We start from the raw sequence: 18,713 nt of genomic DNA on the forward strand, positions 1-18,713 counted from the left end.
GCTAACAGCACAGGAACGGACCTGAGGAACATGGTAAGAGACAGACATACATACCTTCCTCCTCTGCGCCCCATGCACAGTCGGGGGGCTATCGGCAGATTAGTCTAAGCTGCTGATAGTTACCCTTTTAAAGGGGAACTTCATAGAAAAAAAAAACTTGTTTTTAAATCAGCTGGTTTTAGAAAGTTATATACATAAATTACTTCTATTTAAAAAACTCCTGTCTTCCAGTACTTATCAGCTGCTGTATGTCCTGCAGGAAGTGAAGCCTGACACACTGCTCTCTGCTGCCCCCTCTGTCCATGTTTGGAACTCTCCAGAACAGGAGAGGTTTTCTATGGGGATTGTCTACTGCTCAGTTCCTGACATGGACAGAAGTGGCAGCAGAGAGCACTGTGTCAGACTGGAGAGAATACACCACTTCCTGCAGCACTTACAACAGCTGATAAGTACTGGACTATTGGAGATTTTTAAATAGATGTAAATTACAAATTTATATAACTTTCTCATACCAGCTGATTTAAAAACAATCTATTTTATCTGGGGTTCCCCTTTAATGGTGAACAATTCATATTCTTGGAGACGCTACTCCCCTATTTATCCTTTTCATACAACAAGAGGGTTTTTTGCTTGAGAATGCATTGCTACCTTGTGTCCTATAGAAATAACCCCATGATGTGGTGTAGAGAGGTGTCCTGTCTGTAGGGTACACAGTGCGTCTGGTCCGTTGTGCAGAGTGTAGGCGCGGGGCGAGCAGACAGCACAACTGCTTATATATTATGGATCTGTTCCTCTGCATTGCAGCTGCGGCTGCTGCACGTGCTCCTGCCTGGTGTCAGGACTCCAGGAAAGAATTGTATTTGTGTGACTTGCAGGCAATGAAGTTATTCTGCTATAATTCTCTGTCAGAGTAACATGAAGTCCCCGTCGGATCCTGAACCCCCCATCGGTTTCACTTATAGCCAAACAAGTCAGTGCTTGGTTACTTCGGCTCCGGCTCTCTGCGGCCGTGGTGCTGGTATCTGTACACCGCCAGCATACGTGTCCCGTCACAGCAATGACCTAGAGGTGTTACCTGCAGCTAAGCAAAGGGCAGAACTTATCCGAGGAACTGATAACGTCTTCAGAAGGGAGATTGGAGACAAGGACTAAGGGAAACGCTTTTTTTTTTTTTTCTTTTTTTAAACCAGTTTTTCTCAAAAATCTACCCGTGTTTTCAAAAGCATTGATCTATTAGAGTAAGGGCTTTATTACACGGGACGATTATCGTTCAAAAAATCGTTAGATCGTATTTGAAAGATAATCGTTTAGTATAATAGACACAGATCAAACGACCAATGATCGTTGATCGTTCGCATAGAATAAGACACCATTCTGTTGTTCGCAATAGTGATGACAAAACGTCCTCAAGAACAATCATATGTAACAATCATCGTTCCGTGTAATTGGGCGAGCGATTTCAGGTCGATCCTTAATTGTTGAAAAATTGCTTTGTGTAATAGTACCCTAAGCCTTCAGAGGTTCCTCCTCTCCAGGGGGTGCACAGCGCCCATGTTTTTCTAAGCTTGGACAACACTTTTAATTTGCAAAGTGCAATGCGAGTAGTAAGGGAAGAAACTGCAGCATAACAGCAAGCGTACTGATATTGATAGGGCAATAAAAAATAAAATCTGAAGTTAAATAGTATCAGGAGTGGGAGTAGTAGTAGCAATAGTAGTAAGAGTAGATGAGGGGAGGGGTAGTATTAGTCACTTGGTGTGGTGGGGGAAGGAGGGACACCGTGCCAAGCCCTCACCCGCTCTTCTGTGATGGCGCTCCAGCTCTCTCATTCCCCGAGGGTCCCTCAGTACCCGGCTACCGCTGCTTCTGGCTCTCTTGTGGATGGGCGGGGATCTCCTGAATGCGGGTGTGTGGCCCAGCAGGGGGCGCTCTGACCTGCAGGAGGAGCAGTTTGCCTCTCTGGGCCTGTTCAGCCTTTGTGTTCAAGCTGGAGTCCACCGATAACCCCCTGCAGGTCAGAGCGCAACTGTTTTGTTTTTTTTATTTTATTTTTTATAAAATTTGCAATTTTGAAGTTGAGGGTGATTAAATCGAATTAATTTGATTACTCACCGGACATTTAGGCCACGCACGCCTCTACTGTGTTGGTGCATTGCAAAATTGAGTGCCTTCAATATTATATTTATAATATTATAATATGTATGTAGCCAGTGCTCTGCAGGGACATCACTAACTGGCTGAATATTCAGCGGCATTCTGTTCTGAGGGCTAAAGGACTGCCCCAGTGCACCAAATGCCCTCCTCTACATAGTAACAAAAGGTAAAGTTTACGCTATAGCATCATGAAAAAATATATACATGCGGCCTCTGTGTCCTCTTCCCTATTAGAATCTTTCAGGTTAGGATTCTAGACTCTTTAAGCACTGAACTTCTGCTGCAGAAGATATTCTACTCATGAGGCAGCACTGTGCACCCGCAGCCGTGGGAACACAAGTATTTTACACAAGGGACAGCTGCCTAAAATTTTTCAGGTGGTGATAGGTGAGATAGAAGCTGTGATTTACCCTTCAGGCACAGTGTGGGTCCACAAGGGAGGCAGACAGGTTTACTACATTTTCTTACTTGCTGTGTTTTGTCTTGGTGTCTGTCGCTAGAGACAGACTGAGCCTAACAGCGGAGAGTAGACTGCAGGAAGGTGAGACACATAGTCCCCAAGATTGTTTTCAGGTTTTTCTCTAGGGCAAGAGTTATACATAATATTAATATATATATATATATATATATATATATATATATATATATATTTATTATTATTATTATTATTATTATTATTATTATTATTATTATTATTATTATTATATTTTTTTTTATTTTTTTTTTATAAAATGATTGACAGATATGTAACCAATGACACGGAGAGACGTTATTCAGAATAACCTTGACCATTTGAGAGAGGGTTCCTCAGGCTTCATGTAAATAGACCCAATAATGAGAGTGCTCCAGGACGTGAGGAGAAGACGTTGCTTTGCCTTTGCCTTTTCCTTTTCCTTGCTGGTCGTCTCACTCGGAGGAACTACACATGATAGATGAGAATGAGACCTTCATTGGGCAGCAGCGTGGTTGTAACAGCCCGTGACTTAGCAGGTGGGCCCACAAGAGCTCCAAGACTTTAGTGTAAAGCGTGCCCCTCTAAGTGCCTGCTCAGTGTGAGGGGATATCGATTTCTACAGGCACGAATTAGATTATCCTGATCTGAGAGTCACCGGACCTAAAGATCTAGAGGCAGGCGAAGAAATCTGGTACCTTGATTTAAAGTGGTACTGCGGGCCAGGGTTATTTTTATTGTTTGGCTGGGGAGGGGGTGGATAAAGAAGGCGCCGGTCACTTACCTCCCTGGTTCCAGCGCCTGGTCCCATATTGCGCCACCCCGTTCTCCCGTCCCACGGCTGCTTCCTGGTCTGAGCTGCGGTTTCAGATGTGACGTCTCAAGGCAGTTCAGCCATTCAGCGGTCGTAGTAAGGTCCCGGGAGATTGCTGTCATTCAGCCAATCACCACCTCTCCTGACTTAAACCACCTCCCTGTAAGGACCCGCCCTCCCCTAGCTCCTCCCTCCTGCCTGTATTGGCCCTCCCCCCTAGCGCCTCCCACCAGCCTTGTCTTTTCTGCTTTAGGTATCTGGCTACATGGGGAAATATTTGGCTGCATAGAGACATGTCTGGCTGCTAGAGGGCACTCCTGGTTAGGGGCATATCCAGCTCCATGGGGCATACCTGTCTGCAAGAGGCATATTTGGCTGTGGGGGCATACCTGGCTAGGGGCATATCCGTCTGTAGGGAGCATACCTTGCTAGAGACATATCCATTTGAAGGGGGCATTCCTGGCTAGGGGCATATCCGGGTGAAGGGGGGCATACCTGGCTAGGGGTATATCCAGTTGCAGGGGGCATACCTTGTTAGGGGCATATCCAGGTGCAAGGGGCATACCTAGTGATAAGACTGCCTTTTGTTTTGCCTGACTTTATGAAGCCAGACACTCCCCAGAATAGGATGGTTCCTAATTAGAGTTAGCAGCTGCAGTTCTGCTTACAACTTAAAATCACAGACACAGACATATGAAGCACAAATCAGTAATGTAAGTTTGGGAAGCGCCCCCTTTATTGTTTTGTGTTTAACTTTTATAGACAGAATATTGGGTGGTACTACTCATGCGCAGTGTATTCACATAAAATATATAAACTTTCAATACAGGCGGGTTTTCAAGTCACAAGACACATACATGTCACACTCTGATAGGTCAATCCATAGATGGTCAGCAGTTTCCTGTCCTGCACAGTCAGGCTGGTACAACGTGTCGTTTACCATAAGTTGTTTCTATATCTGTCTCTCAGTATAGCAGTAAGCCATAGCAGAATGCAGGAGGCCCATACGTTCTCTTTGCTGGCGCCCATATTGGTTATTGTTTTTTTAACCCCTTTTACTATAGAGCAGTGTTGCTCTTTCATAGATTTGCAATCTCTCTGCTGGAGATTGAATTCGGGAACCTGAAACAGCCAGTGTGATTTGTGCCCACCTGCCGTAGTAACGTCCCAGAATTCTGCCCCTTCCTCCCAGTAAATCCTCCATTACTGGTATTTTTCTATAAGCCGCCTCTTAGGGCTTCCAGGACTTCCTATCTGCTGTGCGCTCTAGTTTTCCTTATAAATTATACATTTGTGATGGCTTCAGAATTGCTACAAGTGTTTTCCTCCTCCTGCTTAGAATCCTAATGAAGACCCGGGGGAGGCTGGTAGCGGGTGGCTCGGTGACTTGTTGACATAGTCTGAACTTCTCTGATATGTATGTACATATACAGGCAGCTTCACCGCCAATACTTAAGCGCTATCTGTGTTTCGCTTATTAGGTCAATATTTGAGTATAGCCCAAAAGCCTAACTTTTATGTGTATTTTATGTACACGCATGCTAATTTAGATACTACCGTATCTAACATGGCCCATTTAAAGGGTATGCACATTTATGTCACCGACCTTGATTACAAACATTCAGCCGTTTTGTGTATGCAGCTCCCATGCTGTCTTATGTGGACGGACATCCAATATCAGCCATTCGGGCCCTATTACACAGGGACGATTATGGTGTTAAAATCGTTATATCGTTTGAATTTAAATGATCGCTCTGTGTAATTGCAGGCATTGATTGAAAAATCGTTTGTGTGTCGTTGATTTAGATCTGACCCTAAAATCCATCACGTCTGTTCACCTAAGTCTTTTGCTGATAAAACATGTTGTGTAGGTCGTCCTGAGGAACGATTAGCGACCATATGAAGACGTAAAAACAGTCATATATAACTGTAATCAGTGAATGTAAGAACCTCACAATCGTTAGCTACAAAATCGCTAGTTTTCACCAGTGATCGATTGTTACAGCGAATCTTTAAACCCTAATCGATACGTGTAATACGGCCTTATCGTTCTGTGTAACATAACGATAAGCAATCTCATTTGCCATCGTTAAATTATTAAAAATCGCTTAGCCTGATAGGACCCGGATTCTGACGTCCTGTAAAGTTGTCTGGATTTGCGTCACCGTGATCACGGCTCTACTTAGCGCACATTGATTTATATTGGGCTATTCACAGTGTCCATTACAATTTTAATCCATTCTGTAAAAAACAGGACGTGTCCTAGTGCAGATTGTGATTACGGTACGGATTACCTAGAGAAGTCTATGGGATTCGTATTTTTTTACGGATATTACATCCGGGATGTCTGTAAAAAAAAAAAAAAAAAAAAAAAAAAATGGATCAAAGCTAAGCCAGCTAGTCCTGTTCACATTTTACGGATGTAATTACGGATGCAAATTTCTGCGGATCACGAAGAGAAAATGGTGGGAGGTTTTGCGGCCCAGAAAAATCACTGAACGTGTGAAAGGGGCAGAAGTCTCTGGAACCGTCCAGGTCTCAGTCTCAGAGCGAGAGCGTCCGACAGCACGGCCGTCTCCCTGTTTTTTCCGATCGGTCAGGGTCGGAGTGTTCTGATCAAACCTTTTGATGACTCTCTGAAAAGTCAGTGTTTTTCATTATTGACCGTATATAGCAACGGGTGTCGCACCATGCTATCCAGCAAAATCCAAGTGATGGTTAATACTTTTGCGTCCAAAAAGACAAAGTATATTCGGTGCGATACCAGCTAGAAAAAAATCATTATGGTCGTTGGCTTTCCATGTGCAAGGATGGACAGATCTGTAACTCGTCTGATGAAGATGTCCGTGCATCGAACGCTAACAAAGATAATGGTTGTGTCAGTTTGGACACTAAAGTATTTACCATCACATTTATTATTGACAGGTATGCTTTAAAGTGAATTTGTACCGACCAAAACCACAGATACCGTTATCTAGCCGCCACCAGGTACCAGGGTCTGCCTTTCTCATGTGGTCATTATTTTGTGCCTAAAAACAAGTTTTATTCTGGTGGCGAGGTTCTTTAGCCCTCCCCCCCCATTGACAACCCACCTTGCCGCCGGGATACAACTTGTTTTTAGGCATAATACCGGCCCTGCGAGAAAGGCAGACCCTGGTACCAGACATGGCGAAGGCTAGATAACTATATCGGCTGTTCGATGTGGCTGGATAGAATTTGTAGCAGTTATTACTTGATACGTCTTAAAGACTTGTCGTAGTTGTTAAGACTCCCTCTAATTTCTAGAACGAGCGAAGGAAAGCTCTGCCCCCTCTGCCTAGGACACCGGCACCATAGACTGTCTGTAAGGTCCTTTTCAGACTAGTAAGACAAAGTGACTCCCGGCATCTGGAGAATATTAATACGCCAGACACCACGAGTCCAATGCAAAGCATTCAGGTTTGGAGAACATCGCTGAACCTGAACAGTTCGGCAGCTCTGCTCAGTACAATTAGTGATTGTTGGGGGTCTGAACACCCAGACCCCAGTTGATCAATACATTCGAGTCTTTCATCGTTGACGTGTGAAGTTATTATTTTTATTTTTATGACATGAAAAATTCATGCAGTCTGTAAAATGAAGAAATAGCCGATCTATAATCTAACTTTGCAAATCACACTGGGAGGCCAAGATTCGTAGCCCATTTCTTGGGGTATCTGTTCATAACCGCTGCTCTCAGCTGTGCTGATATTCTAGGGTGCGCCCCTTTGTGCCGCTGGATTTATGGGCCCCCACCCCCCCATTGGAGGAAACCATTGCCCCTCTAATGTCTCTGCTGACCTATCGTTTCTTAAAGGTTTTGGTTTTTGTTGGCTTTTATCCATCTTTTGCCCCCTGAGAAGAATTCTAGAAATGTTTTGGCCCCGTGCTGTCCTGTTGTTGCTGCTGCCGTTTACCGAGGTGCAGTCTTTCTTCTTGTTGTGCTGTGCCTCCATCCCCGGAGGGTGACCACACTCCTGCTGACTATATTAAAGCATGTCTGATCTTCAGATGTACTCGTAACTTCCACTGCTCTCCCATAATTTGTTGAAGGTATTTCTTCCCATGTTTCTCCCAGGCAGTGCCATGCACTCAACGTTTATTGTGTAAAACCTGTGTCTCTCACGTTTTCCTATCAGCTTCATAGCATGACCTCTTATTACCGACCCTCTCCTATTTCTGACAACTTATCCTTAACCGAGTGTTTATGATCCCGACTCGGGAAAGAAAAATAACAGGTCAAAAAGATGATTAATCAAAATAGAAAAGCCCAAAAGTCTATTCAGCTAGTCCCTAAAATGTGCTCATGCATTGTCTTATAAAGTGCCTGAACATTGCCTTTGCAAGTGTTACCATTCTTAAAAGAGAAGTCGCGGGTTGGACTTTTTTTTTTTTTTTTTAAACAGCCGGGGCGGAGGTGGCTGAACATAAAAACAGCCACTTACCTCTCCGGCTCTAGTGCTGGTCCCCCGGCCGCTTACTGGTATGAGTGATGACCTGGGACATGACGTGACTTGTTCAGCCACCTCTGACTGTTTAATAAAAGAAATTTCCGACACTGGACCTCTCCTTTAAGGTGGCTTTAGATTGACAATTCTGCCACCAAGCACTGGGACAATTTCTCCTTTGGTAAAACAACCATTGCCTTATTGGTGATGACCTGGAGAAATTGTAGCAAAATGCTGAATAGTTGGGGTTCGATAATGCTCCCCAAACACTTGGCATTTGACTCCCCGCAGCTGAAGAAATTGGCTGTATCCATGTTTTCCTGGACTCCCTAGGACAGCATCCAACTTCTGCAGCTGTGGGGAATCAAATGCAGCGCTCTCGGGTGTGGAGGACGTTGCTGAACCCGAGCAGTTTGGCATCTCCGCTCATCACCATCTTGACTTGTTGACAACTCGTTGGCCTATCTGATATACTTTACATATAGATATAAATTTTTACATAAATGCAGCGTTTTGACCCTAAGGGTACTAGTTTATGAAGAGATTATCGGCCGTACCATTCCGGCCCAATAATCATTTCATGTTATAGGTCATGTTTTAAATCTACGATCAGCCTACATGCACAATGTTGACTGATCGTTTGTTTAAGCACCTAAAATCCCAATAACGATAGCGATGGCCTGCTGGTCGTCGCCTCGTGCAATAGGAGCGGTGGCAGCAGACTACCGCTATCTCCTATGGGGTGCCCGGACGATCTAAGGGTCGTCCAGACAGTCATTCCCTCAGCTCTAGAGATGAGCGAACTGGGTTCGAGTTCGAGTCTATCCGAACCCGAACGTTCTGCATTTGATTAGCGGGGGCTGCTGAACTTGGATAAAACTCTAAGGTTGTCTGGAAAACATGGATACAGCCAATGACTATATCCTTGTTTTCCACATAGCCTTAGGGCTTTATCCAACTTCAGCAGCCACCGCTAATCAAATGCCGAAAGTTCGGGTTCGGATGGACTTGAGCATGCTCCAGGTTCACTCATCTCTACTCGGCTCCCTTTGTCTCGCCCACGCTCAATGTCTTTCATGTACTAGCACAGACAGCGAGCGGGGAACAAGGAGCAAGCTTACTACTAATATGGGCCCGTGTAATAAGGCCCTAAGGGTCTTTGTCAAGCCTACCTTTATGGTCGAAACGTTGCGTTTCTATACCGGGTTATGTAAATAAAGAATTGGGTTTGATTCACTATAGACTGTGTTGGACTTTACTTTTTTCAAGTCTTCCTCCACTTACATTGTGGGATTGTGGGCTTTTTGGCGTGCATCCATATACCACTTGCACCTATCTAGGATGGTGTTTCTGGGTTCTGATGGACTTTGTTTGATTTGTGCTTATGTCACAGAGACATTTTTGCTCGGTCTGGGTCTGAGGCTTCAGCCCACGTCTGATCAAGTCCTCGCTCAGTATGTTCTCTCTGCCACATAATGTAAGTCTATAGAGCCTTCCAGCTCTCAGAAACAGGGCTGGGAGCGGAGCGCATGGCAGCGCGGTCGCCTCTCCTCCAGTTCTCCTGATCGGTCGTGGCCTAAACATATTTCTTCATTAATTCAGTAACCGCACACTGTCATCTGTCAGCCCCCATTACCAGAGGACGGGCTCCGTTGTAGTAAGGTGTAGGCTGGTGGTGGACGCTATGAGCAGTTTTGCTGTGATCACAGTTGTGACTTTTATGTTTTGACTTTTTTTTTTATTTTATTTTATTTAGATGAAAACGGTCAGTGTGGCCCTTGTGTTGTGTCTCAATGTTGGGGTTGACCCGCCGGACGTGGTGAAGACGACCCCTTGTGCTCGTCTAGAATGTTGGATTGGTAAGTTATAGTTAATCATTGCTAAAACATTCAATGTAATCATATTACACCTGTGCTCGAAGGTGAGGACAGACCCCACTTATTCTACTTATAAACCATTGCTGCTAAATATCTCATATTGCCCCATCGCTTTTATAGCGCAGACTATACAGCACTGCATAATGTGGCATTGTTTGTGCGAGTACTTGTCCCCAAAGTATAAAATTCCCTGTTTTGGAATATGGAATATTTAAAGGGGAAGTTTACCAAAAAATGTTCTTTCAGATCAACTGGTCCCAACAAGTGCCAGAGATTTGTAATTTACTTCTGTTAAAAAATGTCAAGTCTTCCAGTACTTATCAGCTGCTGTATGTCCTGCAGGAAGTGGTTTATTCTTTCCAGTCTGACACAGTGCTCTCTGCTGCCACCTCTGTCCATGTCAGGAACTGTCCAGAGCAGGAGAGGTTTTCTATGGGGATTTGCTGCTGCTCTGGACAGTTCCTGACATGGACAGAGGTGGCAGCAGAGAGCACTGTGTCAGACTGGAAAGAATACACCACTTCCTGCAGGACATACAAGAAAAAAAAGCAGCTTTGTCTCCCTGTCATCATAAAAAAAAAACATTTGAAGTGTTGCAGAAACTTGTTCAAATCGGTCAGGGAGAAGCATACAGCTAAGCGCTTTACTCACCGCCTCTCTACCATCTCACTCTTGCTATGCAAGTCTATGGAGCTTATCTGTTTCAGTGAGACTGAGATCACAGGGTGTCGGGGAGGGAAGCGCTGAACTAAGTGCTTCTCCAAACTGTATTTACAATGCTCAGACCTCACAGTTTTGTATACGACGGACATTTTAAGATGCATTTGAAGAGGAAAACCTTGAGGCTGAACCCCTTTAAGTAGTTGTTGGACGCTCCTTGTGATCTTCCTTATGACATTTATTTAGCTCTCAATCATGAAACCTAGCGATCTCAGGTCTCTGACTGTTGTTTGTGAAGGGTTAGTCCTTAATGAACCAAATACATAATTGCTGTAAGTTGTGGATTCTACGGAGGCGTCTGATTTATCACACAGGACACCCGCCAGACACTGACAAATGAGCCGCGTCTGATGATGCAGAATTCGGGCTGTTTATCCCTATGGTGATCTTCTCTTTACATAGATCAGTGTCACCGCTGCTCTGAATCCGGATATTCTCTTATTTATCTTACTATAACCACTAAGTAAATAAATGAGTAAAGAACGGCCAAAACTCTGACAGATGTATTGGGATCCCCCCCGCAATATAACAGTAAGTACTCCTACTCCACCAGCTGCCAAACGCTACACGTCCCGGCCATAAACAAGGTAGACGCTGGTATATTATTTATCAAGCCGAAGCTTTCCAGAGCAGAACCTGTTGCTGGCACATAGGGGCACCCATAGATTGTTTTGTAACATTTCATGTACCTTATGGCACAGTGCCGGCTCTCGTTTAAAGGGGTACTCCAGAGAGGAATTTATTTTTTTCATATCAACTGGTGCCAGAAAAACGCGGGTGTTAGCTGACGGGGCTGATTGCTATGCCCGGCTAATTAACCATTTAAATGTGGCTGTCAAAACATTTCAATAGCCCTGACGGGGGGGGTTAAAAAATTATTTTCGTCTGGCGGTAAGGGGAGCATAATAAAGACGGTATATTTTCCTGTACCAGTGCCCGTGCAGCGCTATGACCCGCTCCTGGACCCCGCTGACAGTCTGCAGATCTCCTGCTGCTATGTCACAACCCAGCTGACTGATGCCCTGCTCAGCCAATCAGTGACTGGGGCGGGTCATCGCTGCAGTCACTGGTTGGCTGAGCGGGCTAAATCCCGCCCTTCAGTGACGTGTCAGCCGGCTCGTGACGTACCTTGAAGTCGAGAGAAAGTGACATCTGGCAGGGTTCAGGAGCATGATGATTCAGCGCAGCACGGGCACTGTCTTTGGTATGTTCCCCCATCCCCTGCCTAAAATGATTTTTTAGGCCCCCCTTCCTCCGCAGGACTTCTCCTTTAAACCCCATTTGTGGTGGTCTCTTGGACAGATCGCCCCCCTCTCCCCCGTGATGCGATTACAGGCGATCTATGCTTCTGGCTGGGCCCGGTGATCAGCGCCGCAATGACGCTGATCGTGGCTTGGTGTTCGATTACTATGGGCTCCAGCAGCCCATATTAAACAAGCACTGATCTTATTGATCAATGCAGCACATATGTTTCCCATGGTCCTAATTACTGATTTCCTCTCTGAACTGTGACCCTGCAGTTGTCATGCAACTGTTCAGACACTTTCCCACAATCCCTCTTGCTTGCTTGTTATGTCAAAACCAACTGCCAGTACTTATCAGACAGATTATGTGACCGCAATTGAACTGAGCATGAACGTCCCAACGTAGTGTAGGCCTGGCAGGGAACCTGTCACTAAGACGATGCTATCTAATCTATCACCATTGTGTTATAGAGCAGGAAGAGCTGAGCAGATTGATATATATCTCTGTAGGGAAAGATTCAGTATAACTTGTAACATGTTGATTGAAATCCCTGATCATTTGTTGATAAGGAGTCCAGTGGGCGGAGTCACTCAATGGACTGGACTCTTTAGCCTGCAAACATCAGAGATTTCACCCAATAAATTGCAATTAATAATGTTTTCCCATAAAGATATATATCAATCCGCTCAGCTCTTTCTGCTCTATAACATGATGCCGACAGCTTAGGTGGCATTTACATGGGGACTGGTTCCCTTTAAGCAAGGGTAACAGACAAACAAACAAAGCAGCACACGGGGGGATTAGTGAGCTTATATCTCTCAAACAATGTCTCCCCCCCCCCCCCCCCCCCTTCTGAGACAACTGATATAAACAAGTCCCTGGCAGGCTGTGTCTGCAACATTGTAGTTTCTTTCCAATGCTGGGAGCGTTATTTTCAGGTCAAGTTTCTAACAAATAGAGATGAGCGAACTTTGAGCATGCTCGAGCCGATCCTAACCCGAACTTTCTGCATTTGATTAGCGGTGGCTGCTGAAGTTGGATAAAGCCCTAAGGCTATGTGGAAATCATGGATATAGTCATTGGCTGTATCCATGTTTTCCAGACAACCTTAGAGCTTTATCCAAGTTCAGCAGCCCCAGCTAATCAAATACCGAACGTTCGGGTTCGGATGGACTCGAACCCGGTTCGCTCATCTCTACTAACAAACTCACAGTGCTTAACCCTCCCCGCATTACAGAAAAGCTGCAAAGTTGCAGCTAAAGCCTGCCAGGGACCTCTTTACATCAGCCGTCTCAGAAGGGAGGGGAAGACAGAGAGAAAGGGTCACACAAAGATTTTTATGTCTTCAGCTGAGAACTGGGGGAAGGAGACTGAATAGATAATAACAAGTATGTAAGGAATTGTTAGTCTCACCATGGGCAGCAACATATCAAAAGTTATGATTGAGTGGAATACCCCTTTAAGCAGCTCTGCATATGAGTAAGTCTCCTCGATATGTATTACACCATAATGTGATGCAGATTTTTTTGTGCACATTTTGGCCCTCCCCTTAGGCTTTTCCTCCATTCTATGTAGCCGTATACCTGAATATTATTACAGTCTGCCACCTATTATAAGGCACCAGCAGACGGGAGAGTCGTGACTGGTAGCAGCCATGGCCGGGCCTGTCTGCAGTGTGTACTATGATGGATCTCCCCTCCTCCAGGATTTTGCTATTAGCATTGTAGGAGTATGTGCAACATGTTGTCTAAATCTGTTATCCTGACACATGGGACTGGAGGGATGCAGATGGGGATTGTAGGTAATGATTTCCATTTATATCATGTCACCCACTCTCACAGTGACAGGTGTCTTCCCCCTTCTATACCCCGGTCAGGCATTATTCACTAGCCGGGGAGCACACAGCAAAGCCTTTTAGCAGTGAGCTTTTCTTGTCGGCAAGTGGGAGAGAGTTTGTTTTGCTCCTTTTTTCGGGGTGGGGGATGGAGGATGGGGGGACCAGGCGTCGAGGTCTCGGCACTCTGCTGAAGGCGTGCGCTGACGTGCAGCGCTCACATCGTGCGGCGTGTACATAATGGACATCCTGCAAGCAGGTTAAAGGGATTTTTAGTTTCAAAGCACAACTTATGCGGCACTGCAGAAAATGAGGCACGTAAATCCATCTCCCGAGGAGAGGAACATGCCCGTCTCGCCGCGGTCTGCTTTTTTTCTTATTTTCACGCAGGGCGAGCAGTTTTTCTTCTAGGAGGAGCGCCCAGCGATAAATCCAAATGACTTATTATAATAGACGTATTGATGGAAGGGTTCTTTCTTATTTATGAATGGCTGTGGAGCGCCGTTTCTTCTGCCTGCTATGAGACTGAGTACATGTATATACAGTAGGTGTATAGAGTCAGGAACAGCTTATATAGTAGTTGCCTTGAAATAGTCACAGGCTACTATTTCTGAAGCGTCGAGCCATTGCAAGGAGAGATGGGCGCACCTGGAGCTTGCTGGAGTCCCGGAAAACATGGCATGGCATGATGGGAATTGTAGTTTTGCATCAGCTGGAGGGCCGAAGGTTCCCAATCCCTGACTTAGATGGCCAACTTGGATGGATGACCAAGATATACCAAGGAAACATAACCCCATACCAGTGCACTGTTTCTTCCTTGCATAATAACCCCTGGCTGTCCGGCTGTGCAAGGAACCGGATCAGGACCTGGTTTACATGAATGGGGCCATCTAATGGTTACCAGGTGGCACAAAACCAAACTCATAGAGGTAACAACACTAAACCGTCATTGCCATATGCCGTCACTTTATAAGAAGGGAAACCCCTATTATGGCCATCTGAAGATATTATTACAGGTGTAGGTCCCACATCTTTCACCTACAGTATGAGGTGTCTGTGTTTCTACCCGTTCTCCACGTCTACAAGTTCCAGAGTTCATTGGAGTAGTGTCATTGCGGCTGTATTTACATTGAACCATTGACTGTATGAAGGCAGTGACAGCTGGGAATCGCCAACCAGGATTTAGCCCAAAGGAGGAGTCCGGCATCAGGGTTTCTTTTCAAAAGAGCTGAGGAGGAGGTCGCTGAACATAACAGCATGCACCTATCTCCCTGGCTGCAGCGCTGTCCCAGCTCCGGTCCCCCGACCACTTCCGGTTTGTGACGCGTCAGCCCCGCTTAGCCAGTCAGAGGCAGGAACCGCCTGACACAGGACTTCTCTTTTTAGGGTGCAGTCATTCGTAGGAGCGGGAAGCAGCGGCCTGCTGTCAGGGAAAGGAGCGCTTCTCTCTGGCCTATGAACTGGAGATGATTTTTGGTGGGACCATCTAATGTGCATGGGGGCTCTATAACATCTGTATAGAGGGCCAGGCACTTGGGTTTAGGCCATTACCCATTCACTAACCATACACACCTAACACAACACTAAAGAGGAGGGGATTGCTTCAGCTTTGATTCCCCCCCCCCCCCCCCCCTTCCCTAAAAAAACAAAAACAAGACTGCAACATAATACAAACCTGAACTTCCAGTATTTGGTTTTCCACAGTTGTCAGCATCCATCTTCTGTAGCTGCGGAGATTGAAACGCTGAGCGTTCGGGTTCACATAACCTACCCAAACATTTTAACAAGTCCGCTCAACGCTAATCTCTACCAACTATGGCCAGCTTAGATGTAATGCTCCTGGATGCCACTTCTACCCTGCCTTCTGCCGTCCCAGTGGAGCCACCAAGCAGTTAACACGGCGGTCACATATCCATCATTGCCAGTCTGCACAAGTCTCTAATCCGCCTCTTACAAGGACTCAACGGGCCGTGCAGATCCGGGCTCATTCTCTGTGAATTGTAATGAAGCTGGGCTCATTAGGATCTTCTTATTAATGGTTTGTCACAAAGTTCAGCCTAATGCTTTCCAGGAAGAGGTGGGGTCTTCACATCCCTCTAGTCACTTTAATTACTTGCAATTTGCTTGTTATACCCCCCCCCCCATCCCCAGTGATGAATGCCGAATTCTGATGGGATTTAATGTATGTATAGTGCTTACGTGTCCATTACTCACTGGCCTTCTACAGACTGCACAAAGTCTTCTTTAAAAGCTATGAACATCTTTAAAAGGTATTTTTTGCTCTTTGTACTTGTTATGCACAACCCGAACCTTGAAATCCTGCGGAGCCGAAGATGAGGCAGCTGTCAATCATTCTTGGAGGAGGCCATGTGATCCATCATAGACAATGATGACGTCTTGGTCCTCCATTAAATAGGATTGTGACAAGGCCTATCTGGCTGTTATAGTAGAGAATCTTTGGCACTACAGGGAAACTTTACAGACACCTATTGCCCAAAAAATTGCTGATTTCTCAATGGTCGTTTACTGGTTGCCTGCGATTACATGAAATGATAATCATTTAAATCCTAACGATCGCACGATTTTTTGAACGATAATCGCCCCATGTAATATGACCTTAAGTGTTCAGTGGTGCTGGGTATGATGAGTGGTGACTATATCAAGGGTGATATTACAGGTTATGGGTTACAAAACAGCATAGGAGTCCATCTAGGCATCCAGCGACCTCTGTACATGTACAGACCATGTGTGTTCCAATGAAATGGAGAAGTGGTAGAATGTAAAGACCTTAACTTTGTCACCACTAGAGATGAGAACTGAACGTTCAGAGGAGGATAGCACGTTGGAGGGACAGTCGTGCAGCAGTTTCAGGCCTTCAAGGCACTGATCAGCAAGTCTTCACCTTACAAATGATGGGAGTAGTAGTAGTACAGTCAAAACTGCTTTTTTACTGTCAGATAATGCGTTTCAAGGTAGGACCTCTTAATCAGATGAGTACTGATCGTTTGTAAGATGGAGACTTGCGACTGCTGTTTAGCACCTAGACCTTCAGAAACATCAGACATCCTATCCTCCTCTGGTCCTGCAGTGGGACCTCCTAACTTCATGGACGGACAGCAAGAGGCATAACTTCACTTAGTGATGGGTGGTGTCTCACTCGCAGCACGACCACTGGAGGTGAGCGGCATTTCAGCCATTTAAGTTTATTGCTACTCAGCTTACAGTGTCACGCTATTTGCACCCCTTGTGTCTTTCTATCGTTTTAGTTTCCGAGTCTGATTGTTCGGCATGATTAGCGGTGGCTGAAGAAGTTGGATGCAGCCCTAGAAAGTCCTGGAATACATGGCTACTGTCGATGACCTATGGCTGTATCCATGTTTTTCAAGATTTCCTAGGGCTGCATCCGACTTCAGCCACCTGTACGATCGGTCTTCATAATGCTCCAGTGCCTCTCATCTCTAGTGGTGACAAAGTCGAGGTCTTTACATTCTACCGCTTTCCCCATTTTCATTGGAACACACACATGGTCTGTACATATACATAGGTCGCTGGGTGCCTATGCCTTTTTGTCACCCACATCCTGGTGGATCACCCTTGATAATTCGCCCCATCATCATGTATTCCCTGTAATTCTGAATGGCAGGGAGGTCATTGTTCCCCCATATAGGAAATAACTAGCCTTCTAACCAGATACCAGAACTGTATTTATGCACCTGAATTTTAGCCCCTTTACTATTGGGCGACAGGTTGATAAAGCGCCCTGCTGTATATTTCTTTCCTTCGGGCTCTCACATATTGTCATACAGCACGGAGCTACGTTCAGGGATTGATGTAGTAACCCCCTCCTCTTCTACACTCCGGGACTGAAATCTTATTTTCTTTGAGGGCTTCATCACGAGTGACATCTGTTGTAGCAGCTAATACGTTACCGACACCAAATTAATGAACACGCGCTCCGAATATGAAGGGCGACGGCTTTTACCGCACACTGCCCCTTGGAATTTATTAATGGAAGCCAAGGCAAACCCATAAAGGGTATCCGTTGTTCTGCGGAAACCTTGCAAGAAATTTACGGCTTCTACTCTTGATGTTTATAGCCGAGAGAACGATCGCGCGAGGAAGTAAAAACCTTTTCCCGTTGTGATTTAGATGATTAAATGCCTAATTTAATTTCCCAGCATTCAGTTGGACGGGGAGGGGGGGGGGGGTGCACATTCACAATGAGAACCAAGTTGTCTGTAATGGTTGCAATTTCCAGCTCATTAAACCTTGAAACGATTGCTCGGCTTTTACATTGAGAGACAAGACAGAAGCGTGTAACGCGCTAAATTCCTAGTGACACAAAATACTTCACGTTTTCCTGTCCTCTCAGCTTCAATTTGATCAGTTCTTTCAGGACTCCCCAGAAACCATGGAACATTGAGCTTCCAAATCACAAAAAAAAACAAAACAAAAAGGGCTCTTAGAGGAACTGATAGAAGGAGCTGAGGATGACAACTGCCAGCAAGAAGAGTCAAGGCATGTTTTGTCTTTAGGTGACAACCTAAAGCCATATTGTCTCCAGAAGTGGAACCCAACCTCAGGTCACCTTAAAGGAGAAGTCCCACCAAAGTTAAAAAATCTCAAGCAGACAGGGGGGTGCAGGAACATAATAAAGAAAATATACTTACCCATCCCCGTACCCTCTCAGCGGTGACTTACAGATTCCTGCCAGATGTCAGTGTCCTGCAGCTCCTCCAGCTACAATGTTGCGTAGCCAGCTCATGTATTGCCTGCTCAGCCAATCAGAGACTGGGGGGGACACCGCTGCAGTCACTGACTGGCCGAGCAGGCAGTTCCTTAAAGGGGTTATCCAGCACTACAAAAACATGGCTACTTTTCCCCCTCTCTTGTCTCCAGTTAAGGTGTGGTTTGCAGTTAAGCTCCATTTACTTCAATGGAACTGAGTTCCAAACCCCACCTAATCTGGAAACAAGAGAGGGGAAAAAGTGGCCATGTTTTTGTAGCGCTGGATAACCCCTTTAACCATACCGTGATGTACTTGGCTGCTTGCCGAGAATGACATCCAGCAGCTGAGAGTGGCATCATGAGAAGACAGGTAAGTATGCTTTTTTTATTATGCTCCTGCCCGCATCACCGCTCCCACCCCTGC

At 45.5% G+C, this 18,713-nt stretch overlaps 1 protein-coding gene across 4 annotated transcripts in view; it reads left to right on the top strand.

The window, feature by feature from the left end:
• RPTOR (regulatory associated protein of MTOR complex 1) overlaps positions 1–18,713 on the top strand; it is a 192,068-nt gene that overhangs the window by 38,223 nt on the left and 135,132 nt on the right. For all 4 annotated transcript variants that reach the window (XM_069953866.1, XM_069953868.1, XM_069953867.1 and 1 more), the window contains exon 2: positions 9,642–9,744. In XM_069953866.1, the coding sequence (XP_069809967.1) occupies positions 9,642–9,744 (103 nt within the window). The remainder of the gene's footprint in view (positions 1–9,641; positions 9,745–18,713) is intronic.

This window comes from Dendropsophus ebraccatus, chromosome 14 (assembly GCF_027789765.1).
Source record: "Dendropsophus ebraccatus isolate aDenEbr1 chromosome 14, aDenEbr1.pat, whole genome shotgun sequence".
In the NCBI taxonomy this organism is placed as follows: domain Eukaryota; kingdom Metazoa; phylum Chordata; class Amphibia; order Anura; family Hylidae; genus Dendropsophus; species Dendropsophus ebraccatus.